At 39.3% G+C, this 27,658-nt stretch overlaps 1 protein-coding gene across 1 annotated transcript in view; it reads left to right on the top strand.

Annotated features, from left to right (window-relative positions):
• Positions 1–1,901: 1,901 nt before the first annotated feature.
• The window catches only part of C8a (complement C8 alpha chain), a 63,399-nt gene continuing 37,642 nt past the window's right edge, over positions 1,902–27,658 (top strand). The window contains exons 1-4 of the mRNA XM_074080008.1: positions 1,902–2,101; positions 20,016–20,109; positions 25,627–25,771; positions 26,724–26,871. Of these exons, the coding sequence (XP_073936109.1) occupies positions 2,025–2,101; positions 20,016–20,109; positions 25,627–25,771; positions 26,724–26,871 (464 nt within the window). The 5' untranslated portion in view covers positions 1,902–2,024. The remainder of the gene's footprint in view (positions 2,102–20,015; positions 20,110–25,626; positions 25,772–26,723; positions 26,872–27,658) is intronic.

Genomic DNA, 27,658 nt, shown 5'->3' with positions numbered 1-27,658 from the left:
AAAAAGTAAGCTGGGGGTATGGCTCAAGTGGTAGGGCACTGAGGTCCAGGTTTAAAACCCAATACTGCAAAAAACAAAACAAGACAACCCAAAAATAAAACACACACAAACACACACACACTCACTCTCACACACACTCAAACTCACACATTCACAACTCCATTCGTGTGTTCACGACTTTACAAGATTGCTGTGAGGATTAACTAGACCTGTAAGGTGACAGGGTCTAGTTAATCCTCACAGCAATATTGATACTCAATATATCTTAGTTCCCTTTTCTTCCTCAATCATTGTCTCTGACTCTTAGAATTCTCTTCTAGATAATGATATTTAACTCATAAGATCATTTTGAGCATCAAATAAGAAAAATATTCCTGAAAGTACTACAAAATACTGGGGATTGAACCCAGGGCCTGGGGGATGCTGAGCAAGCACTCTACCACTTGAGCTATACTCCCAGCCTTTTTGTTTCAATTTCGGTTTTGAGATAGGGTCTCAGCTAACTTTTCCCAGGTTGGCATTGAACTCTGGGTCCTCCTGCCTCTACCTCCTAAGCAGCTGGGATTATAGGCATGCATCACCATGTCCTGCTTAGTGATCTATTTTCAGTTGATTCATTTGCTTATTCATTCAGTCAATAAGTATCTCTCATTAAAGGTTCAGCGCTAAATGACATGGGAGATTGCGTGGAGGAATCAGATACAGAATTTGCACTAATGTAAGGTTCATTCTCCAGATAGCCCCACTCCCCTAGAAAACACAACATGAGGCAAAAATTAAAAGTGTTGCTACTGTGTTTATGAAGTTTTGATAACAAGGGGATTCCTTCCAAATGGAGCCATCTGCCTGGGACCCATGATGGACCTGACTTTGGGAAGGCACTTGGTAGAAAGGTAGGGGGGTGATGGCTAAGTGTTGTTTAGGTGCAAGATCCTGTGTGTGAGCAAAGTCACCACTATGACAAAGTGTGAGGAAGACAGGAGGAAACTAGACTCTACTGTTGGGACAACTGGAGAGCTCTGGTCAATGAGAGCAATAATGATGCAACTGGCAAATCCTGCAAGTGAGAGAATCTTCATCTCCCCAAGGTCATGGAGACAGCCGTAAGTCCTTGGGCAGGTTAGTTCTCTGCTCTGGGCCTCCATTTCTCCAACTGCAAAATGGAATTCATAATTTTCATGTCATAGACTTGTTATGAGGACTAAATAAAGTAAGACATATGAAATGCTTGTTATATGCTATGTTTTTCTTTTTCTGTCTCTATATCTACCTATCTATCAATCTGTCTATCTCAACTTAATTTATGTCTAGAAGTATAACAAGTTATGACATTATCAGTGCAGATTTGTGGCCATATTAACATTCTAATTCTAGAGAGTGCTTCTGGAGGTGTATATTTAAGACATCTGGCCCTCTTATGACATAAATAGGCTGTATCTTAATGATACCCACTGCGGGTATGGTAAGTGAAGAGTCCAGTGAATTCATGTAGTTCTCAGGCTCCAGATGTTATGTTTGCCAATATATAGAAGAACCTCCATGTAACTGGCAGCACTGCCTACATTTTCCTGGTTGCTTGTGTCTGAGCCAATACACCAGTATTAACCTTGTTTTGATCTTGCCAAACAGATTGATCTGACTTCACAAGTTTGAAGAGCCATGCAAAAAAACCCAGAATTCTGCAACTGCATCTCGAGTTGGTTTTTGCCTCTCTCTACAAATAAAATCTCTTTAGTAAGCTAATGTTTGTCAAATCTCAGTTTTCCTTAACCACATGGAGATTGTTTTCCAAAAGGTCTAAAGGACAGTGGCCTTTGGTGTTTGGGCCATTTAGAAGGTGTTTGGCCAATCAATGCCTTGGTTACTAGTTAATCACCTCTGAATGGGAATTGAGTGAGTTCTGTTAGTCTTAAACATTCGATAGATGTTACAGGTCCCAGCTTTTAGACATTTTTTGCTGCAATCCCCTAAATAGATAGTTTTATTCCTTCAAGTTTTATGTAAGGGAGGGGCTTCTGGATGAGATGTTTGCTGTTGCTTTCTTCAGCTTGTTTTTGGTGACGTGGTGGCCTGAGGTAACTGCACAAGAGAAGGTGAACCAGTAAGTGGGCCCTATGTCTCTGCGAGATGGGAATCATCTAATGGAAACTAAAACACTTTATGATTGTAACAGGCTGTGTTAGGATGGAATAGAACTTCTTTTCAGGTGTTTTAAGAATCCAGTGAAAAGGATGGGACAGGGAAAAGGCCAGGTACCAGGAGTTGCCCATGTGTGAGTCAGAGCTCTAATGCTTAGAAGTATGATAATCTGGAATAAATCACTTCATCTGTTTGGTCCTGTTTTCCTAGCTATAAAATGAGACTCACAATGCCTCTTTATAAAAGTTAATGCAGAATTACGATCCGGGATTTCAAATGTAGTCAGTATACAGCAGGCACTTAATAAATGGTAGTTCTTTTGAGTGATATTAAACAGTTAACTTCTAGTTTATTATGGATAGAACAGAATCATAAGAATACCTATCTCATAGTGGCTAGGGAGAATAAAATTACATAATGAATGCAAAATTATTTTGGTAAAGACAGGAGACTGTAGAGATGCTCAGTCATGCCATTCTAAATCTGAGTTTACCTCTTGATTTGAGGTAATAAAGGTGATCTTTTCATATGTACATTGCCTTTTACCTATCCAGTTTCCTTGAGACTTCCAACCTGGCTCTGTTTTGTTTACATCTTAACATCCAATAATGTGTTTTGCTTAAACAGACCCTTATTTCACCTTTGGGATAGATTTTAAGCAGTCTCAGTCTCTCAAACCTTGAAGGTTTTAAACAGTTATTTTATTCAAATTCTTATTAGTTGATTCAATTTTAAATCATTATTTCTTTTAAATGTTACAGCAAGAAAGATTTCCTTTAGGTAACCATTCAGAAGAGGGGGAAAGCATTTTTCTAGTTCTTTTTTAACTTGTATTTAAAGCAAATACAATTATTAAAAATCAGAAAATTCATCTCTAATAATTAGAAGATAAAGGCAACAGAGCTGTGGTAAAAGAAATCTCTGCTGAGATAGTCTTAATTATAAAAGCTTATCATTGTAATCCTTTCTGAAAATGAACAAAGAATTTTCATGTTTGATGAATTTATCAAACAAGACAGACCAGTGAAGAAGCAAATTTCAAGTCAAGGCAGAAGAGAACCAATTAAATACTTTACAAAGTGCTGAAAAAAGAAACCATGCAGTTTTTATGTCAAATGCCAGCATGTCTGACATTGGCTTTGAAAAGAGTCTACTAGGTTCATTCTGGCATTGGCGTTTACTAGCTGTGTGATCTGAGCCAAGTTGTTTAACTTTTCTGAGCTCCGCTTTCCTCACTTGTAAAATAGGAGAGAAGTAAGAGCGTGAATTAAATGCAGGAAAAGTACTTAGAACAATGCCTAATGTCAGTAAGCATTCAGGGAATGCTGTTATGTTGCGATTGTTAGTGCTATTTGTTGTTATTTCCGTTCTCTTGGACAGTTGACAATAATCAGACAGAAGACATTTATAATGTGCCAATTGGCATGGGTCTTCCGGATCAATTATGGATTGCGAACTTTTCTTTCTTTCTTTCTTTTGTTTTTAACAATAGCACTCTTCGTCCTCCAAAATAAAATTTCACATGAACCCTAACATGGAAAACAGATCTATATATAGTTACATTTTTAATGGTGCACACCCATTTTTATAGACTCGTGTTTAACATTTGCTTATTACAATGTCTTAATAGAAATATGGGGTCGTTTGAGAAAAACATTTTAAAGCCATGGTGATGGAAAGAGGCTATAATCATTAGTTGCAAAATCAATGGATCTCTATTACATATTTTATACAACTAACACCTTTTGATTTGGGTTGCTTGGAAGATTTTAAATTTTCAATTCTTTTAACTTTTTGTGAATGTAGTTGGACTGACTATTCCATGTGCATACAAAAAAATGTGCTATTGTTGAGGAAGTGGCTTGTGCTTATAATCCCAGCAACTCAGGAAGTAGAAATCAGGAGGATAGTGGTTCAAGGCCAGCCCAAGCAAAAAGTTTGTAAGACCCGCATCTCAACAAATAAACTAGATAGGGTGGCACATGTCTGTAGTCTCAGATACTAGGAGGCATATATAGGAAGACTGTGGTCCAAGGCAAGTCCCTAACAAAATGGTGAGACACTCTCTGAAAAATAACTAAAGCAAAAAAGGATTGGGGGCATAGCTCAAGTGATAGAGCACCTACCCAGCAAGTGCAATACCCTGAGTTCAAACCCCAGTACCACTCCCTGCCCCCAAAATATGTATTCTTCTGTTGTTCAAGTGTATACTATTAAGTCAATTAAGTCAGACTGGTGCTACTAAATTTTCAGTCTCCTTGTGTTATCAGTTACTTGGGGAGGGATGTGGTTATATGAAATTTTCATTGTGGAATGGGTTTGTCTATTTTTCCTGCAGTTCTATCAGTTTGTGCCTCATGCATTTTAAAACTCTGTACTTCCTCATTTTTCATTATGAAGGATTTCCTTATCTCTGGCAACTGTCCTTGTATTTATTGTCTATTAGTAATATTGTCATTCCTTATTTCTCATTATTTATGTATATCTAATATTTTATTTTAATGTATATGTCCATATTTTAAAACATGATTCATGTAGGTAGCCAAAGATAACTCTGGCTTTATTTATCTAGTCTAAAAGTCTCTGTCCTTTAATCATAGAAATTGAACCATTTACATTGAGTGTAATTATTGAAAGACTTGGCTTTGAATCTACCATTATCCTACTTGCTTTCTGTTTTCCATATTTTGTTTCTATCTTCTCTCTTTTGGTGGTCAACTTTTAGGTTTAGAAGTTTTCTAATTTTAAATTGATATACTAAGTATTTTACTTAAGATTAGAACAATGCAGATTATTGACTTATCACAGCCTGCCTTCAAATAACATTATACCACTTCTGATATTTTTCTTCTGCTGTCATAACTCTGACATTTATTATTAGTGCAGGTCTTCTGTCAATGAGTGCTTTTGTTACAGTTGTTCTGAAACTGTCCTTATTTTGATAGATATTCTTGCTTAATATAAAATGCTAAGTGATTTATTTCTTACTGTCCCCTCTCCACAGTACTTACTCTTCTGGATTGCATAAACTCAGAGAAGAAATCTGTTTTGTTTTTTATGTATTCTTTAGCTTCTTTTAAGATTGGCTCCTTATCATTGATTTTTAGTGGTTTTACCATATTGTATCTTAGTTCCATATAGTTATGGTTTTCATTAAATTTGTTTCAAAGAATTTCATTTATTTCCCATCATAATTCAAATATGTCTTCTGCCCAATTCTCTCTCACCTTTCCTTCAAACACCCCAATTGTGGAGATGTAACTTGATATGGTCCCATGAATCACTAAGGCTTGTGTTTTTCTTCATTGTTTTTGGCAATCTTTTTTATCTCTGTGTTTCACTTGGGTTAGTTTCTATCACTGTATCTTCAAACTTATTGATCTTTTCTTCTTCAATGTTTAATCTACTGTTAAGCCTATCCATTGAAATTGCCTTTTCTCTTATTGTAATCTTCACCTTTAATACTTTCAGTTGGAATTTTTTATGTATTCCACTTGCCTCCCTCCTCCTCAGGTTCATAATCATTCATAACTAATTAAAACTTGATTTTGACTCTTTTAAAGCTCTTGTTTACTGTTTTGATTATTTCTGTTTCACAGGTCTTTAGAATTCGGCAGGGCTCAACATCTGTTTTAATCCACTCATGTTCTAGAGAAAGAAACTGAACCCCAGAGAGAGAAAGGAAGCTCTCAATAAAAGACCACTTGGCTAGCATTTTATGAATGTTGGCCAATTTCATCATCATCACATACTGCTAAGATTGTTGTTTTTATGAGTCTCCCAGTTAAAGACCAGAGAAGAACAGCAATTTTCTATGTTCTGTGTCAGTCACACAGCTACTAGTGACACAGTCAGGCTTTCTAGCTCCCAGAGTAGTATTACTAGCTATCCCTCCACTAGGCCCATTCACCAGAAAACAAAACAAATCAATTCCTCAAAAAAAAAAAAAACTGTTTTGACAAGTAAGACACATATTTTATTTGAAGTTAAGATGCTCAAACATTTTCTACCCAGTACTGATGGAAACAGAATCCATTAATGGAGATGCAGATATGTAAATGAGGACCTCAAACACAGAGGAAATAATGTAAATGCTCTATAAGCACCTAATGCTTTTTTCCTTATTTTTTAATAGTTCATATTGGCCTGGGACCCTTAAAGAAGTTTCAATTATATTCCTCCATTTTATTTGATTGATTTTAGGGGTATTAGTATATGTTTGCCAAAGTATCCTAGGATAAGACCATACAAATGTTTTCAGTAGTTGTCCAGGTGAGTAGAAATTGATGCATTCAGGCGGCATGACTTTTTTTAAATCAACATAAATCAGTGGAATACTAGCTATGACTTACAAATGGATCATGGTACATGAAGACTTCTGTTCAGGGTAACTGGTCCTTAGCAATGCACCTAGTGGCATTGAGTATGAGCTCTGGAGTGTGATCAACTGGGGTTTAAGTCTTAACATCACCACTCAGTGGTTGCACAGCTTGGACAATTTACTTAATTTCTGCCAGACTTAAGTCTTTCATCTACAAAACAGTGATTACACATTTCTCAGAGTTCTTATCAGGAGTTAAGAAAGTTCATATCAGTACTTAGTACAGAACCTAGTAGATGGTAAGACTTTAGAAAGTTATTTTTTGTTATTCTATTTCTCTTTTGGTAGAAATTCTTCATAAATACATAATGGAATGCTAAAAAATGCAAAGACTTTGCAGTTCAATGCCTTTACTTAAACCCTGGCTTTGTTACTTACTACCCAAATAACCTTTAGTAAGTCATTTAATTTCCCATGAATCTTTTTACTCATCTATAGAATGAGTGTAATAGTTCCTACCCCATAGCAATATTGTGAACTAATATATTCATATAAAAATTTTGTTATTGAGCTCCCACTGCATGTCAGGTACAATGGAGAGTAATGCATTCTTCCGGGACGATTCACCTGGGGACAAGAATAAAGTGTGAGAAGCTCTATGTTTGTGGCACCATGTGCTAGCATAGTCAAGAGCAGGAAGGTCAAGAAAAGCTATTGGAGGAAATGAACTGAAGGTTTGGCCAGATGAGTGGAGTGTGACTAGCATCTGTGTGGAGGAAATAATATTATGCAGGTACCGCAGAATGGCCTGGCACATGCTTAGAACTAAAAGCGTGTATGGAATTCTGTTTGGCTTAGAGAAGGTAGTTTTTTGCACCATTCGTTTGTTCATCTAATAAATAAATTATTCTAGGTTTTCTAGTTACTAGGTAGTGACCTAAACAAATAATATCCCCTTCCTCATGTAATTTACAGTGTGGTGATGGGTCAGTGAGTAAACAAGTAAACAAAAAATTTCATTAACCATTGTGATAAATACTATGAAAGAATCAAACAGGACTCTGATAGAGAATAGCAGAAAAATCTAAAGAAAAGTAGTTGTATGTATGTGTGTGTGTGTGTGTGTGTGTGCATGCACTCATACGCTTACCCACGTGTAGTGTTCTCTGTGGAGAGGTGAAGGACATTAGGGAGAAATCACACAAAGGGAGGGGAAAGTAGAGCAGTCAGTCTGTGCTATGCCCTGTTGTGGGTAGTAGTTCTTCAAGCAGTAGAATCAAAGATGGGGTAGAATGAAAGCAAGGAATTATGCCATGACAGGATCTCAAGAAGATAGGCAGAGGCTACATCACAGAGGGCCTTGAACACCATGGTAGGGAATTTGGGTTTTAGTCTATGTGGAGCAAAAAAGAAAACCCCAAAAATCTCTAGATGGACTTATAAAGGAGAGGTATTATCTGATTTCTCATTTAAAAAGTCATTCTGTTTGCTCTATAGAGAATGGATTGGAGAAAAATGAAATGGAAGATCTTGGCCCAAGAGAAGTCATATAATCTGATGTGAGATAATAGCGTCTTCAATCAGCATGGTAGCTATAGAGATAGGCAGAAAGGAAGAAATCTGAGATACATGCTGATAGCAAAATTGACAGAAATTTCCAAAGGATGGAATAAAAGAGTGAAGAACAGGAATAAATGAGAAACCACTGTTAGGAGCACCTGCAAGTTATGGTGGTCACATTAATAATGTTGGCAAAACTGAGAGAAGAGTTGGATGAAGGAGAAAATTAGTAGCTTAAACTTTGAGTCATTAAGTTTCCCATGCTTGAGAGGCAACTAGATATAAAATGGGGCAGTTGGGTATACAAAGCAGGATTACAGAGGAGTGGTTCAGGGCGAAGATCTAAATCTAGGCGGTATTAACACAGAAGCCAATGAGATGAATCTTTCTTCACTAGGTAAAGTTAGCAGATGAGAGGGAGAAAAGAAGAGAGGCATGACTTCACCCTGAAGAATTTCAGTGTTTAAAGAAGTCAAAAAGAACTGGTCACAGACATAGAAAGAGCAAAGAAGTATAGTGTTGAGGTATAAAAGAGGAAAGATAGCTTGAAGAAAATAGTGACCAATAGAGGACAAATAAAACAGAGCCAGGAAATTGTCCACTAGGTTTAGAAACATAGAAGTGGCCGGTCGTGGTGGCGCACGCCGGTAATCAACGAGGCGAAGAGGATGAGGCAGGAGGATCACGAGTTCGAGGCTAGCCTGGGCTAAACTAAAGCAGATACCTAGAAACATAGAAGTGGCTGAAGACTGAACAAATTTAAAGTCAAATTTAAAATACCTCCATTTTATGATGTAGCTGAATGGGACTGGCTCAAGTTGATACAGTTAGTGACAATCAGCTTTGACTATAAGCTGAGCCTATTTATTAGGATATCCTCCTGGGAATAATGAGAGCCAGGCTTTCTGACTTTCTAGCCTAGGATCTGTAGGTAATTAATTATTTCCTAAATTGCTGAGTTGGCTGCATTCTGGGGTGAAGCATTTGACTTTCAGATTCCATATTCAATTCTAGGTTTTAAGTCTTTTGCTTAATATGTCAATCTAATTTGAAAGTAAGTGAGAAGTGTCTCACTAGCCCACAGTTATAGACAGAACATTTTTGATGCAGATGGAGAGGTTTGATCAGCATGTATGGGGTCAAGAAGAAGAGGAGAAGGAACTACCATGTGTGCTAGGCTTCTGCTCAGGCTCTATGAACATGATCTCACTCCATATTCAAGAGTCTCGCAAGTCATTATTTCTGGTTTTCAACTATGAGAAAATTGAGTGGCAGAAGTTACATTTTTAAAAAATAAATATGATTCAGTGCTTTTCTTATTCATTTATTCATATGTGCATACATTGTTTGGGCCCTTTTTCCTCCCTGCTCCCCATCCCCTCCCTCTTCCCCCCCACCCCCCTCGCTTTCAGGCAGAACCTGTTCTGTCCTCTTCTCCAATTTTGTTGAAGATAAGACATAAGCAATAACAAGAAAGACATAACATTTTTGCTAGTTTGACATAAGGATAGCTATACAGGGAGATTCCTGGCATTGCTTCCACGAACATGTGTATTACAACCCAAATTGATTCATCTTTACCATACCTCTTCACTACTTTCTGGTCACCTTCTTGTAGTGATCTCTGTCATTTTAAGGTTACCGTATTAGCTCCTCTGCAGTGAAGACATCAAACACTTTCAAGTTTTGGGTTTCCTACCTTTTCCTATTCCTCCTGTATGTGTTCTCCCCTTAGCATGTGACCCATGTCCAGTAATATTACTGCATGTGTTTTAGATCTAAAGTCCACATATGAGGGAGAACATATGATTCTTGGCTTTCTGAGAGTGGCTAACTTCACTTAAGATGATGTTCTCCAGTTCCATCCACTTACTTGGAAATGATAAGATTTCATTCTTCTTCATGGCTGCATAAAATTCCATTGTGTATAAATACCACATTTTCTTAATCCATTCGTCATTGGTGGGGCTTCTCAGCTGTTTCCATAACTTGGCTATTGTGAATAGCGCTGCAATAAACATGGGTGTGCAGGTTCCTCTGTAGTAACTTGTGTCGCATTCCTTTGGATATATCCCTAGGAGTGGGATTACTGGATCATATGGCAGATCTATGTTTAGATTTTTTAAGAAGCCTCCATATAGTTTTCCAGAGTGGTTGTACTAGTTTGCATTCCCACCAGCAGTGTATGAGGTTTCCTTTTTCCCCACATCCTCACCAACATTTGTTGGTGGTGGTGTTCTTGGTGAAAGATATTCTAACAGTGGTGAGGTGGAATCTTAGTGTGGTTTTGATTTGCATTTCCTTTATGGCCAGAGGTGATGAGTGGTTTTTCATGTGTTTTTTGGCCATTTGAATTTTTTATTTTGAAAAAGATCTGTTTAGGTCAGTTGCCCATTTCTTTATTGGTTCATTGATTTTGAGGGAATTTAGTTTTTTGAGCTTCCTGTATATTCTAGTTATCAGTCCTTTGTCTGGTGTATAGTTAGCAAATATTTTCTCCCACTCTATGGGTAATCTCTTCAGTTTAGAGACCATTTCTTTAGTTGTGCAGAAGCTTTTTAATTTCATGAGTCCCATTTGTCCATCCTTTTTCTTAGTTGCTGAACTGCTGGGGTTCTATTGAGGAAGTCCTTGCCTATACCTATTACTTCCAGAATATTCTCGTCTCTTTTCTGTACTAGCTTCAGAGTTTTGGGTCCGATATTAAGGTCCTTGATCCATTTTGAGTTGATACTAGTACAGGGTAATAAACATGGATCTAGTTTCAGTTTTCTGCAGGCAGATGACCACTTTTCCCAGCAACATTTGTTGAAGCGGCTGTCTATTTTCCATCATATGTTTTTGGAGACTTTGTCAAAAATAAGGTGGGCAGAGCTGTGTGGATTCATATCTGGGTCCTCTACTCTGTTCCACTGGTCTTCATGTCTGTTTTTGTGCCAGTACCATGCTGTTTTTATTGCTGTTGCTGTGCAATATAGTTTGAAGTTGGGTATTGTGATACCTCCAGCATTGCTCTTTTTGCTGAGTATTGCCTTGGCTAGTCATAGTCTCTTGTGTTTCCAAATGAACTTTAGGGTAGATTTTTCAATCTCTGTGATGAAAGTCATTGGGATTTTGTTAGGAATTGCATTGAGCATGTAAATTGCTTTTGGTAGTATAGCCATTTTTACTATGTTGATTCTACCAATCCATGAGCATGGAAAATCTTTCCACCTTCTGTAGTCTTCCTCAATCTCTTTCTTCAGAGGTTTGTAATTCTCCTCATAGAGGTCAGTCACATCCTTTGTTAAGTTTACTCCTAGGTATTTGATTTTTTTTGAGGCCATTGTAAGTGGAATTGTTCCCATATATTCTTTCTCAATTTGTTCATTGTTGGTGTATAGAAAAGCTAATGATTTTTGTAATTTGATTTTGTATGCTGCCACCTTGTTGAAGCTGTTTATGGTGTCTAGGAGTTTTTGGGTATAGTTTTTTGGGTCTTTGAGGTATTGGATCATGTCGTCGGCAAGTAGGGATATTTTGACAGTTTCTTTACTATTTGTATTCCATTTATTTATTTATTTATTTATTTATTTATTTATTGCCTTTTTGCCCTGGCTAGGAATTCTGGGACTATGTTGAATAGGAGTGGGGAGAGTGGGCACCCTTGTCTCGTACCCGATTTTAGAGGAAATGGATTCAGTTTTTCTCCATTAAGTATGATGTTACCTACAGGTTTATCATGTATAGCCTTTATAATGTTGAGGTACATTCCTTCTATTCTTAGTTTTCTTAGCACTTTTATCATGAAGTGGTGTTGAATCTTATCAAAGGCTTTTTCTTCATCTATTGAGATGATCAAGTGGTTTTTGTCTTTGCTTCTATTAATGTGCTGTATTACACTTATAGATTTGTGTATGTTGAACCACCCCAGCATCCCTGGGATGAAGCCAACTTGGTGAATGATCTTTCTGATATGTTGTTGGATTCATTTTGCCATTATTTTATTGAGGAATTTTGCATCGATATTCAATAAGGAGATTGGCCTATAGTTCTCCTTTTTGGAGGTGTCTTTGTCTGGTTTTGGGGTAAGTGTAATATTGGCTTCATAGAATGAGTTAGGCAGTGTTCCTTCCCTTTCTATTTGATGGAAAAGTTTAAGGAAAGTTGGTATTAGTTCTTCTTTAAAGTTCTGATAGAATTCAGCAGAGGATCCATCAGGTTCTGCACTTTTCTTTTTTGAAAATGAAAACACAAACTACCAGAATCTATGGGACAAAATAAAGGCAGTCCTAAGTGGAAAGTTTATAGCCATGAGTGCTTATATTAAAAGGACAGAAAGATCTCAAACTAATAACCTAATGCTACATCTCAAATTCCTAGACAAACAAGAACAAGCAAAACCCAAAACAAGCAGAAGTAGAGAAATAATAAAAATAAGGGCCAAAATTAATGAAATAGAGAAAAAAAACATACAGAGAATCAACGAAACAAAAAGCTGGTTCTTTGAAAAAATAAACAAGATTGACATACCCCGGCAAATCTGAGTAAAATGAGGGAAGAAAAAAACCTAAATCAGTAAAATCAGAAATGCAAAAGGGGAGATAACAACAAACACCATGGAAATCCAGGGAATCATCAGAGACTACTTTGGGAAACTATATTCCAATAAATTTGAAAATCTTGAAGAAATGGACAAATTTCTAGATGCTTATGACCATCCAAAATTGAACCAAGAGGATATTAACTATCTAAATAGATCTATAACATGACATGAAATTGTAGCAGCAATAAAGTCTCCCAAAAAAATGAAAAGTCCAGAAACTAAATTTGAATGTATATTTGGTAGACTCTAAAGCTCTTTCTGTTATATTAGTATTTCTTCAACTGTGTTTGTAGTCTTACAGATGGTGCATGAAAAGAAATGATCTGGGCTAAAAGATATTGTGGAAATGCTAGGTTAAGCAAAGGAAAGTGCAGAACTTCTAAGACCCTACAGTACATTTTTAGACATTTTAAATCTCCAAGAATGGTACATTGTACACAGTCAACCCAAATGAATTTTTCTGTGGAACTTTCTTCTCTCCCACTCATATCTGGATGTATATTTCAAGAACCAGTACTCTACAGAATATACTTGGAGAAAGTATGCAACAAATTTTTGACTCCTGCTTTTTCTGCAGATAAAAAAACCATGAAAGTTAGATAAAATCACTTGCTCATGGTAGCACAGAAATGCAGAAGAAAAACTAAAGAGTAGAACGAAATGTTTCTGATTCCTAGTACTCTGTATTAAATGTCTTATTAATTGGGTAGATTCTTGTTAGTTGAGAGCTGCTTTAAAAATATTTGTCAAGATTTTCTAGGCCACAGATTTATTAATGGTTCCTTAAGTGTATTAGCCCATTTTATGTTATAACCAAATAACCCAAGGCTAGGTGCTTTAGAAAGTAAAGAGGTTTGCTTGATTCACATTTCTGGAGGTGCAAGAGTATGGTGCCAGTATCTTCTTGGCTTTGGTGAGGGCCTTTTGTTTATATCACAACAAGGCAGATGGCATCATGATGGGAGCAAGTGTGGGAAGAAACACATAGTGAGACAGGAAGCAAGAGGTTGGAGAGGGGCTAGGCTCACTGTACCTCTAACCCATTCTTGCAGGAACTATATCACTTCTACCAGGCTCAAACCACTTAGAAAGACCAGGACTAATTCCACTGTGAGAGTGGTGCCCCTGTGATGAAATTACCTTCTCCTAAGACTTACCTTTTAAACATCTTACCACCTCAACACCGCAACCCTAGAGACAAAGCCTCCAGCACATGGAGCTTTGGGGTGTGTGAATTGTACCAAACCACAGCATTAAGTAATTGAAAAGTTGACACAATTCCTTTGGAAAGTCATTGGACAATATGTCATAAGCTTGAAAGTCATCCATCGCATTATACAGAATGTATCTTCAGAAAGTAACTTAGAGTACAGAAAAGCTGGGGGCTCAATAATCTGTTTAGTATTAGGGGAGTGGAACAATGGGTAGCCATCATGGTTTATATTTCTGCTCTACTAGTAAGTGGAAAAATCAAGAGGTAAAATGTTATACTCAGTATGATTTCAACTACGTTATGAAAATAGAATGGGAGAAAATACAACAAAAATATTAATAGTGGATTTGAGGTAATGTTTTCCTTTATAATCATTGTTATGTTTTCTTTAATGAGAATGCATTCCACTTATAATCATCAAAAATGAACTAAATTAAATAATTCAGTGGAATAAGAGAAAACATTAGTCATATTGGTACTGGCTGCAGACTGGAGCCCTGTGATGATTTAATGAGTAGTCCTGTGTACCTTCTGTACTCTGGCCTCAGTGATAGCATTACTGTGTGGGTCTCTGTCTAGACATCATGTCACAAGGCTTTTAAAAGTACAACAACACAGCACTTCTCTGTCTAGGCTTGTACTTCCATCCACTAATGCTGTTTCCTTCCATTTTGACTTCATAATGCAGTCTTTTGGCTTACAATGACATTATCTCGGTAATTCTATAGTGAGATGCAGAAGAAATGCTGGAGCCCTTGCTGCCTCCAAACCTTCACCCTGCTCCTTCTCTTCAGACTCCTTCTATTTTTCCATGTTTCTACACTCCATTCTTTTATTGTTATACTGCTGTCAGAAAAATGATGTATGAACTAAACCTTGAGCCATTTGGAATTTTAGATGCCAAAGTTATTTAATTAGATTCTAACTAGGAATCAGGTGCAAACAAACCTCTCAAAATGTCACTGCCTATTTCCCAGAAATTGTTTTTATTTACACCAATTTCTTCTTTTCTCTCCCTTTCTTCTTTTTTCCTTTCATAACTATTTACTGGGCATCTCCCATTTGTCTACCTGTGACAGGTGGTAGCAAGTATACAGGAAGTACCTGCATTCATAGAGCTTAGAATCTGGTGTAAGAGACAGAAGTTATACCAATATTGCAAGTGTGATAATTAAGTGTTGAGAATATTGCAAAAACTGACCAAATCACATAAAAGGTAATGTTTAACTGATCCGAGTATCGGGAAGATTTTTCCTAAGACATTGATGTTTATGATAAGACTGAAATATATCTGAGAGGTAGTGAGGTGCACAGGTGGATAGTTTGATTCACTCAGGATTGGGGTTCACAGGTGTGATGGAGGGGACATACCTGGTAAGATTTTAAAGTGACTTTCTTAGAATCAAAACTATCTATAAAGAAAAACAAAGATTAGAGAGGTGTCGGAGACAGGTAGAAACCCTTGACATCAAGAGGATGGAGGTCCCAATGAGGTCCAAGGAAAAGTGCAGTGGGAGCCCTTGAGTAGATAAGATAGAACAAGAAGAGGCTGTGGAGCCTCACGGAACTATTCACAGATGACTCATGAATTAGAGATTTGGAGAAAGAGCTGTTGCAGAGAGCAGAAGGTCCAGAATGTGAGCATGAAAGTATTAAAGAGAAGATAATGAGCGATAAGGAAAAGGGGCAGTTGAGAGGGCTGAGTGTTGCATGGCTTATTACAGGGGTGATGAGTGATAACAGGAGTTGAGGTAGAGAGGAAGTTTGTGAGCTGGGCACTAAAGTTTTCTTTGACAGAATGGTAGGGCTAGGGTTATATTCTAGCATCATTTTGTATATCAGAGTTCTCTAAGTGTGGTCTGCAGACCTCAGTGCAAGTATAAACACAAGGAAAAGTGAAACTAATGTCCTAGTATTAAGAAGAAATGTGTTTTGAACTTACAAACCAAGGTACCTGCAAACAATTTTTGTACTAATACTTGGATATCAGTTTCCTTTTCATTGTTTTTATACTGGCCTTGATGCTGGATAATGGTGGATAACCTATTGTGGCCTTGGTATAACTCAAAGCAGTGGCACTGGTTTCATAAGGAAAAACTTAAATTTTATTTTAAGAAGTCCTTCTTGAAGTAGAGAGGATTGTTAATTTTTAAAACCTCAATCCTTGAGTAACTACCATTTAAATATTCTATGAGAAAGCAAGAAGAATGCATGAGAATGCCCCATGCACTAATTGCTGGAGCTATAAATCAAAGTAGACACAGACTTCTACACAAATTACCATAGCCTGGGTGGCTTAAACAACAAACACCTATTTTTCACAGTTTAGGAGGCTGGGAAGTCCATCATCATACCACTGGCAGACTCAGTGTCTGGTCAGAGCCCACTTCCCGATTCACAGATGGCTGGGTTTTTCTGTGTCCTCACATGGCAGAAGCTGTGTGGGAGCTCTTTGGGAATTGTTGATAATAAGAACATTAATCCCATTTACAAGGAACCCTCCTGACCTAATCACCTTCCACAAGATCCCACCTCCAAATACCATCATGTTGAGGATTAGGTTTCTATTCATGAATTTTGAAAAGACACAAACAGTTAATCCATAAGACTACTTCCTTTTTGTAGAACACCATTTTATAAACTATGTTTATTCAGGCTTAGAATGAGACATACCTGGTCACAAAAGTGCAGAGAGCTTATTATTAAATACAAAACCAAAACCAAAAAACAAGTAATGTTATTTGTTTCTAATTACAAAATTTGAGCTTTCATGTGAAAATGAAAACATACCCACCACCATGAATTTGATGAGTTCATGGTTTTTATTAGCAAGTATGATTTTTCATATTGTATAAGAGAATGTGTTAATAGTTATGACATTGCATTTTCTGTAAACTATTATTTTCTAAAATTGCAATGCTTTCCGCTGGTAAATGGATGGAATTGGAGAACATCATTCTGAGTGAGGTTAGCCTGGCCCAAAAGACCAAAAATCGTATGTTCTCCCTCATATGTGGACATTAGATCAAGGGCAAACACAACAATGGGATTGGACTTTGAGCACATGATAAAAGCGAGAGCACACAAGGGAGGGGTGAGGATAGGTAAGACACCTAAAAAATTAGCTAGCATTTGTTGCCCTTAACGCAGAGAAACTAAAGCAGATATCTTAAAAGCAACTGAGGCCAATAGGAAAAGGAGACCAGGAACTAGAGAAAAGGTGAGATCAAAAAGAATTAACGTAGAAGGTAACACCCATGCACAGGAAATTAATGTGAGTCAACTCCCTGTATAGCTATCCTTATCTCAACTAGCAAAACCCTTGTTCCTTCCTATTATTGCTTATACTCTTCAACAAAATTAGAGATAAGGGCAAAATAGTTTCTGCTGGGTATTGAAGGGGTGGAGGGAACAGGGAGGGGGCGGAGTGGGTGGTAAGGGAGGGGGTGCGGGCAGGGGGGAGAAATGACCCAAGCCTTGTATGCACATATGAATAATAAAATAAAAATAAAATAAAATAAAATTGCAATGTTTGATGTTTAAAAAAGTCATATATGGACACAAGGTCCGTTCAAAGTGTGCAGAGACTAACGGATTTGAATATTACAAGAGTGTAGAAAAGTTCACTGAGTTGCTTTTGGATTTTTTGTGGCAACTAACACATAAGAAATGGCCATTTGTCAAGTTTTGGTGTAATACCAAAGGAGAACATCCACAGTTATTCAAAAAGACTATTTACAACAGTCCTCTCTTATTCAACTATACCACTGCCTAGGCTAGATTTTTTTAAATAGACTTTAACCACAGCAGCATAATAGCAATAGCTCAAATGGAAAAGTAGGAATGAAAATCCAGCTGCTTGAGGCCAATAGGAAAAGGGGACCAGGAACTAGAGAAAAGGTGAGATCAAAAAGAATTAACCTAGAAGGTAACACACACGCACAGGAAACTAATGTGAGTCAACTCCCTGTATAGCTCTCCTTATCTCAACCAGCAAAAACCCTTGTTCCTTCCTATTATTGCTTATACTCTCTCTACAACAAAATTAGAAATAAGGGCAAAATAGTTTCTGCTGGGTATTGAGGGGGTAGGGGGTAGAGGGAGGGGGCGGGGTGGGTGGTAAGGGAGGGGGTGGGATCAGGGGGGAGAAATGACCCAAGCCTTGTATGCACATATGAATAAAAAAAAAAAAAACAACAAAAAAAGAAAATCCAGCTGCTTTCAGTCAGGCGCCGGTTGTTCACGCCTGTAATCCTAGCCACTCAGGAGGCAAAGATCAAAGGATTGTGGTTCAAAGCCAGTTTGGGCAAATAGTTCATGAGACCCTATCTCAAAAAACCCTATCCCACAAATAGGGCTGGTGGAGTGGCTCAAGGTGAAGGCCCTGAACTCAAGCCCCAGTACCTCCAAAAACAAATGCAAAAAAAAAGAAAATCTAGCTGTTTTCTACTATGCACCACACTGAAAAATATAGAGCAATTATACTCTTCTCACTAATGATTTAATATATTTTAAAATAGAATTATTTTTGGTATGTGTACTGGGTTTATTATAATTTTAAATAAGTACTTTTTTATGGTATGGAATTTGAACTTAGGGCCTTGTACTTGCTGGACAGGTGTTCTACCACTTGAGCCACACCTCCACCCACTTTTTGCTTTAGTTATTTCTCCAATAGGGTCTCGCATTTATGTCTGGGTCAGCCTTTACCACAATCCTTCTAGTTACACTTCCAGCATCGCTGGAATGACAGGTGAATGCCACCACACCTGGTCTTTATTGGTTGAGGGGGTGTCTCATGAACTTTTTGCCTAAGCTGTTCTCTGAGATCTTTCTGATTGACCTCTACTTCTGAGTAAGATTAAGGCATAAGCCACCATGCCTAGCACTAAATGAATATATCTACATTTTATTGGCTGTTTTTGGTGGGACTAGGGCTTGATCTCCATTTTAATTTTAAATTCTGGGCATATCAATAGACCTAGCCCACTCAAAAGCTCTTTGGGGTCTTCAGTAATTTGTTAGGATGTAGACGGGTGCTGAGACCAAAAGGCATTAAAGATAAACATAATTTTCCTGACTACCCATGGCTCTTTACCTAGGGTTTCAACCAGGTGTCATCATTCACATGAATAGCCACTCATAATCAGCATGAGATTTGAAGCACTTTCTTTACTATGCTAACGAGATAACTGTGCCATCCATTGCAGCCCAGGCTGCCTAGCTCCCAGAGGTTGTGGCAGTTCTGATGGGTAAGGGACTACCTTCCACCTTTGTGCAGTGGGATGACCTGGCTTTGAAGCCACAATGGCACTATGGGAAGAAGCAAGGGCCTGGAGACCCAAGCTTGGGACTTGTCCACACTGACCTGAGTGACCTGGGCAAGCTTTGTAACTTGTGAGGAGGCAGCATGGGGTAGGAGAAGGCAGCCTTGGAGACAGACCAGTTCCCACCTCCTGCTTCCATTACCCTGGGCAAGGTCCTTGCTCTCTAACTTCTGAGGGCTGATTTGTATAATGAGGCAACTGCGTGATAAGGACAGGAAGTGGGCTTGGCCATTAAACCAGCTGTCATCCCTGGCTATGACTGCAAGGTTACTAAGCTTTTAGGACTCTCAGATTTCTTATATTTTAAGTTGGACTAGTAATATATACCTCCCATGATTATTATAGACTAACATGATATAGACCAGGTAATATCTCGGCATGTAGTACTCAAAGTCACATTTTAGAAAACACTTCATAAGCTTTTTGACATACTTTCAGTAACTCTATTAGGCAATACGCTTTTAATCATAGTTTTACAGATGGGAAGGCTATCACTAAGAGATGTTAAGTGATTTGCTCAAGTTTTTAAAGTCAGGAAGTGGTTAAGATTCAAACTCAGTCCTTTGACCTCAGAATCCACACTTCTAATCACTGAGCTTTCTGCTACTTTGGCTCATCATAAATTGTTAGCCCTCCTCAGTGCTAATCAGTGTCAGTGATAATGATTTCATCTATTTGGAACTGATATGGCATTAAAGGGATAGTTTACACCCTCCAGAACCAAATCCACCCTCTTCATAAAATGGCACAATAAATATTCTTTCTTCATTTTTATAATCCATGTTTTACTAGCAGAAAAATGTGCATCCTTTTCTCTTTTGATTAAGTTTTCTGTCTCAAAATTGATTCAGGGGCCTTTCCTTCCTTTAGGAGAGTGAGTCGAGCTGCAACCCCTTCAGCAGTTACCTGCCAACTGAGCAACTGGTCAGAGTGGACCAGTTGCTTCCCATGCCAGGACAAAAAGGTAAGCTATTTATGAGCAGTTGGGGAATTCTTCCTATTTAATTTGTGCGTTAGGACTTCAAATGAAAATAAGCAACTGGAACTATAAATCTCAGGCTCTGGGGAAAAACTGAACCTAGAGCTAGAAGCCTTGGGTACATGGATGGTGAAACTTGTTTCTACCTTTTCTGATTCTGTTCATAAGGCATAGTTGGGTGAGGCTGCAGACAATGAGTATGCTATGACTCGTAGGCAGAAAAGTGGTCATCTGGACACAGGCACATTTATCCCCCACAGCCTTTCTGGGTCCTGGCCAAATCATTGCCCTCTAGTGAAGGTCACCTAAAGGGACTTATAATGGCTTAGTAACAAAATGCCAAGCTGTCCACAGGCAACTGAGGAACAAAATGCATAGCTACCCATGGTGGTCCTAGATAAGCCAGGGAATGCCACAGCATTCCTGATTGAAAGCTCAACAAACCCAAGAAACAGAAATGTGTCTATCTTGCCCATCTAAATGTTCTGAATGATCCAAAATGGTCCCTAAACCCATTATCACATGAAGAGAAGGGAGCCCTTTTTTCCAGCAGGGAGGAGTATTACAATTCTAGCTTTGTTCAGAATCACTGGTTCATAGTTATAATAAACAAAAGCAATTTAACTTCTACTCTTTTGTATTATTATTTACAAATTCCTTCAGAGAACAGCTGTCTTTACAGGATGAATCCCTATGAGATGCATCCACTCTCCACCCCACTTCAAATACCACTGCCTGAACTCTGTGCGTAGGGACATTACTGCCAAATTCAAGTGTTGAGTCTTAAATTCTGCAGTATAGATCTGTTGTTGCCTCTTATTTTACTTATTTGATCCTCTCTGGGCCTCCACTTCCTTCTTTGTAACTGGGAGTGATAATGGTACCTGCAGTATAGAATTGTTGAGCAGTAACTGAGTAATGCAGGCAAAGCATTTTCATGATGGAGTAAGCGTTTGGGAAGTACTAGCTGTTTTTTATAATTACTGTCTCTCCAGCCCCATTCCCATGGCCTTGACTCAAGCCCTGCTATTCTCTCAACAGAGCTCCTGCAGGATCTGCTGATGGTCATCCTCCCTCTCGACCCACCTCTCAGTTAGACATATGACTTGTTCAGAGTCACAGAGCTAATAAGTAGTGGAGATGCAATTGGACCTAAATTTGTTCAACTCCAAAGCCTGAACTTTGTCATTCTCTGAGAAATGCCAAAGAATCCTAGGCCAATCCTGTTTAAAGCATCTGGCCCCAACAGTGCCATTTTGCTCTGACGTCTCGTACTTGTTTCCTGAGTCAACTGTAAGAAATTGCCATAAACTTGGTGGCTTGACAAAATGGAAATGTATTCTCTTGCAGTTCTGGCAGCCAGAAGTCTGAAATCAGTTGCCAGCAAGGCTGGTAAGACCTCTGGAGGCTCCAGGGGACAATCTGAGCTTTGCCTCATCTCACTTCTTGTGGCAGTCAACAGCCCTTTATTTGTGATCACATCACTGTCCTCTCTGCCTCCCTGGCCACATTGCCTCTTCTTCCATGGGTCTTCTCCTCTGTGTCTGCTTGCAATCTCCCTTTACCTTCCTCTTGTAAGAACTCTAGGATGGTATTTATGGCCACCCAGATAACCCAAGTAATCACATCTCAAAAACCTTAACCCTGTCTGCAAATAAGGACAAATTTACATGTTCTACAGAGGGGAACTTGATGTCTGTGTGGCCATTAATCAACCTGTTCAGCAATAGGGTCTCATGTGTTTCAGATTGGATGGCAGACAGCACAGGGAAATTCCTTACAGTTTACATCAGAGTGGAATCGCCTTCTTAGTGACTCAAAAAGACACAGGTATCTTTAAAATAATCCTGGAAGTAATTAAATTCTGTTAATTATTTAAGTAAAAGACCACCTTAGTTTCTTTTTATTAATGAGTTTCTTCGTCTCAAAATCACCCAAACAAAGATGTGCATTTCTGGAAAGAAACATTATCTACTAGCTAGAAAAGAAAATTATGTCTTAATGACACCAACCATGGGCAGTGGCACGGAGACATCCCTAAGGGAGTATTGGCACCAACCTTCCTGCAAACACAGTATCTTCATTATTTGATAGCAACTTAGGAAATAGGGAATGGATGGAAGTGAACCTGAAGGCTTACAGCATCATTCCAAGTATAGGAACTATAGCAAGGATGATAATGGTATTAATAGTCACCATTTATCAAATACTCTATTACCAGACATTGCTCTAGTGCTTTAAATAAATACATTGCTTAGTTTGACTTTCACAGACAACTGGAAAGGATAGGCGCCATCCCCCACTCTGTGGAGGCCACACATTAAGAGAAGGGCAGAACCTAGGTTTAAACTGTGGTCAGTCTGACTCGAAAAACCCTGAGAGCTGAGCGCTCCACTCTGCTACAGAGTAATAAGTGACAGTAGCTGTCACCTAATTCAGTCTCTTCTGGAGTGGCCCAATAGCTGGTACAGGATTGATGGACTGAACTAAGGGCCTTGTGGTTGTTACCCAAGCACTCTACAACTTGAGCTATGCTGCTAGCCCTTTTACTTTTAGTTTGTTTCTCATATATATAAATATATATGAGATAAATATATAAAGACTTAATTTTAGGTAAGGGGCTTAATGAAAAAAAAATCTGAAAAAAATCACTACCTCTGCTTGGGCTAGCCTGGAACTTGCAATATTCCTATGTCTGCCTCCTGAGAAGCTGGGATTAAAGTGTGTTCCACCATTACCTGGCCCTGATTTGTCTTCCTTCCTTCCTTCCTTCTTTCCTTCTTTCCCTCCATCCCTACGCTCTCTCACTCCCTCACTCCCTTCCTCCCTCCCCCTCTCCCTCCCTTCTGTTTACTGTATTATTACTAATTCTGGCAAAACTCTATGATTCATCCCTTTTTACAAATGAGAAAATTGAGGATCAGAGACATTAAGCAATTTACCCAGTGATGCCTGTCAGTTGGTGACTAAATTGGAATTCTAATCCAGCTTAAAATGGGGTTCATAAATGCACTTAATTTAATAAACTTGTGAAGAGTAAAGGCAATGTTTGACCAATCATAAGCACTCAATGAATTGTGGCTTCCATCACCAGTGCTATCCTGTTGATCACTACATTGGTAAAAAAAATAACCACTGAACTTTTTAATGAGAAAGGAAGAGAACTGGCTGGAGGTATGAATGCTGACCATCCCTCTATTTGTACACTGAGGGGAAAAATGTGGATAGAAATGGAAATATCTTAATATTCTAGAATTGATCATTAAGTACAGTCTCTTCCTACACAGTCTACAAACCTCTTACTGGTGGTATTAACTGAAAGGCAGGAAAGGGTTTGACCTCTTACCTCTCATTGCTACCCCTGCCTCTTTGCCAGTGAAGTTTGGTGGGCACAGGTAGGCATGCTAAGGTTTTAGTGGCCCCCTCAATTTCTTCATCTGTTGAGATCTGATTCATATTATGAGGTATTAAGTAGGTGGAAACTTAATCCAACTATGGTGTTTAGAGTTGGAGAACTTGGAGGTAATCAGGATTAGATTGGGTCATTTGTGTGGAGCCCCATGATTGAATTCTGTTGCCTTTATAAGAACAAGGAGAAGGAGTAGCCAGATACTACCTATGTGTTTCTTACCATGCAACTCCCTGTGTCACTTCACTTAGTCTGACAACAAAATGGCCCTCACCAGATGTATCCCTAGACCTTGTACCTCCAGAGCTTGGACAAACTTAAATCTCATTTCTTTATAACTTTCAACATCTGTGGTGTTATGCTATTAGCAACAGAAAGTGGATAATTCAGGAAAAGAGGAGAGATGAGTTGCACTTCTCTACGACTCACTCAGCTAAATCATCTGGCAAAGATTTCATGGATATGGTTAGCAATGTGGAAACTACCTGTGTTTACTGATAAGCCAGTCACAGGGCTAGGTACATCTCACATTCTCTTACCTAGATTTCACACAGTCTCTTCAAGGTAAATGGCATGTACCCATCTTACATACTAGGAAGCCCAGGAAAGATAAGCAACTTGGACTGGCAACTGAATCGGGTCAGAACCCAAGTTCACTGAATTCTCATGCCCATCCTCCTTCTACTTTAGGATTCAGGTGAAAGAATGAATTAATGAGGTCTCCTAGGCCAACTTCATTTATAAATTCATTTTACAGATTTGGAAACTAAGGCCCCCAGACCAGGCACTGTTACTTTATAAATCAAATAAGTAGATTCAAGATAGGAACTCACTGCTCCTGAAATTTTTGCTTTCTTAACATACTAACATTCTTGGAGGAAGGACCTCGAGCTGAGCCAAAATCAGAGTCAGCAGAAGACACGAGACTGCACATTCCTTGACCAGACACTCTGCTTGGAAGCTCTCTACACAGTGTGTTTTTTTGTATTATTATACATTTCATCTCCTTAACTATATTCTGTGCTTCTGCAAGGCAGGGATGAGACCTGCAAAGCAGGAATGTATTTCTCTGAATATCATAGGCTTCCACTTCCTCCTTTTACACTAATACCTGATACCACACACAGTTAGAAAGTCTTATCATGAAACCCTATCATCCCAAGAGTGGTATGCATTTTAATTCCATCAATGAGTATTTATTCATCTGCAGACAGGACACAGGGACTCAGATGATATCCTCACAGTTCTCTTTGTCCTTCATCTCTAGCATGGGATCTTTAGATATAACAGGCAAGGCAATCACTTGATACCACAATTCTCTGTAACTCTAGTAAAAAGAAGCTGATTGGCCTGGGTGAGTCATGCCAATCCTTAAAGGAGTTCTTGTAACTAAACAGATGGGATGCTCCAGTCAGCAGGACCTGGCTCAAATCCACGCATCCCTGTGACTGAGAAGAGAGATCACTCCCATCTGAACCATCTAAAATGTATCCTAAGGAAATAGAGGATGTCATGACCAGAAGAGATGCTGAAAAGGAAAAATTGTACCTGACAGTGCATCAGATGCAAATGTATGAAGCTACATAAGACACAGTCCATCCTTCCCTGCCCTCTCCTCTTCCCTCATATGTAAATAACTCACAGACTGGTGGGAGGAATAGACAAATCTATAGATGCTCCATCACAACCTTACATGACAAGTGCTAAGTGAAAGAGAAGCATGCAGACTTATGGAATATTCAACTGAGTTACGGAAGGCTTTTATGATGTTCCAGGAACATCATAACCTGGAAAGAAGACTATTAACTGGTTGAAGAAGGGATCAGAAGTTCTTCCTAACAAGTAGGAAGATCCTCAAAATATCTCTGTCCCAGTCTTTCATTGGTGCTCTGAGTCCTTATGCAGTATTCCAGCTGGTGACTGTGCCACCTCAGGTTGAACACCACTGTTTATACACAGTTGTCCCTTGGGAAGACAGCTCTGTAAGCAGCTCTCAATCATGACACAGTTGTTCCTTGTTGAGCTGAGACCTGTCTGCGTAAATCTTGGTTGATTGATTGACAAAACTGTGTCTGTTTCAAAATCCGATTTAGTACCGGCACCGGAGCCTGTTGCAGCCTAGCAAGTTTGGGGGAAACATCTGCAGTGGTGATGTCTGGGATCAGGCCAGCTGTTCCAGCTCCACTCCTTGTCAAAGAAAAGCACAGTGTGGACAGGATTTCCAGTGTAAGGAGACAGGTGAGTAGCACTCCAGAGAGCTAACAGCTGTGCCGGTCAAACAAAACATACAAAGCATGTACCCCAGGAGCTTGCTAAAATGCAGACTCCTAGTCCCTTCCCTCAGATGTCACTATTCTGAAGGTTTGGAATGGGGCCCAGGAATCTGCATTTTAGGCCAAGCAGCAGCCCATGTTATTTTGACTCAAGGTTGTAGGATCCTTTGTTGGTATAGTTAGAAAAAGTACAATCCATTCATTCATCTTTTGGGCACATATTGTGTGCCAGGCCTTGTGCCACCTGCTGCTAATATAAAGATAAAAATTAATGTACCTGACCTTATGATACTCTAGTCTGTTTGGGAGAGAGACCTACAAAGGGTCAATTACAATATCATGTGATAACCACTGTAATGAGCATATGTACACAACTGTGTGGGACTCTCTAGCAAGAGATTCCCAAATCCATACTGGGGAGTCAAGGCTGGCTGATTGAAAATGGTACTTGAGCTGAGACTTGGAAAATAAGAGTTTCTAGGAGAAGTGCCATGCAAAACCACAGGGATTCAGATCATTCCAGAATTTTTGCAGCTTCAAGACTTTGGAAAGAGAGACCGGTGATGGGCTGCTTTGGGGAACCTATGCTCAGGCGATAACTGGGGACCAGACTGTGGCATTTGGAAGAAGGGGTGTGGGGACCTGCTAGCAGATATGGAGCAATGGCCAGAATGCCATTTTATAAGAACTGTGGTGGGGGGGTTAGGCTCCAATGTGGAGGCTGGAAGACATGAGCAGGCCTGTGCTAGGGACTGCAGAGGGAGCTAAGGAGGCTGGAAGGAGGGCAGAGGCAGCGCAGACAGGATGCAGGGATGGGAAGGCCATCTTATAGGTGGAAAAAGCTTGGTGACTGTGGACATGGGCCATGAGGGGAGCAGGAGTCTCAGCAGCCTCCTCAGCCTTGCCTCCCTCTCTAGGTCGCTGCCTGAAACGTCACCTTGTGTGTAATGGAGACAGGGACTGCCTTGATGGCTCTGATGAGGAAGACTGTGAAGACATCAGGGTCTCTGAAGAAGACTGCAGCCAGTATGAACCAATTCCAGGGTCAGAGAAGGCGGCCTTGGGGTGAGTACTCAGGAGCAGTGGCAGTGGGTGGTTTCTCCTCCACCGTGAGCAGCAGCTTTGAGAACAGATGGCCTGTCCCTCTGGAGTGCACCTAGGAACCCACCCCACTGTGTCCTAAGGTGGCTTGCATGGTCCTGCCCACATGACATTACTCACACTTTACCTCTTCTCTGCATAAGAACCTTCCTCTCCTCTCACCCCTCCCCGGCCTACTACCTCTCTCCTCTCACCCCAATTCCATTTTCAAGGCCTGTTTAAGAAGTCATACCTTCCATGAAGCCATCCCTAATGTCACCAAAAGAGCTTTTCCTGAGACAACTGCCCTTTCCCATAGTCCTGTCTGCAATCTTCTTGCAAGGTAGTTGTGCATGTGAACAGGTTAACAGGGGGATGCAGTACAGAGAAAGAGGGCTTTGGGGAGAGGCACAGAGGGTCTTGAGCATCTATTTGTCATTGCTTGCCTCCACCCCCAGGCTTCAATTTCTTTATCTGTGGGGAGATTAAATCAGCCTCTGTTCTAATTTCTTTTCATCACACGCTTTATATGCTCAGGATCAGTTCTCTGAATGACCCTCTCTCCTTCTAAGCCTTAATAAACCGAGTTCCTTCTTTCTGGAATATCCTTCCCCTTGTTCCTAAGACGGCTGACTCCTTACCCAGTGCACATTGAATACAATCTTATGTCAAAGCCCCTAAAGTGATGGTACTCGCAGATGGGGATCTTAGAGAGGTAATTTAGGTTAAATGACATCATACAGGTGGGACCCTAACTCGATAGGACTGGTGT

This window comes from Castor canadensis, chromosome 7 (genome assembly GCF_047511655.1).
Source record: "Castor canadensis chromosome 7, mCasCan1.hap1v2, whole genome shotgun sequence".
Classification (NCBI taxonomy): Eukaryota; Metazoa; Chordata; class Mammalia; order Rodentia; family Castoridae; genus Castor; species Castor canadensis.
Note: the sequence above shows the minus strand (reverse complement) of the source record. Positions and strands in the feature narration are given on the sequence as shown.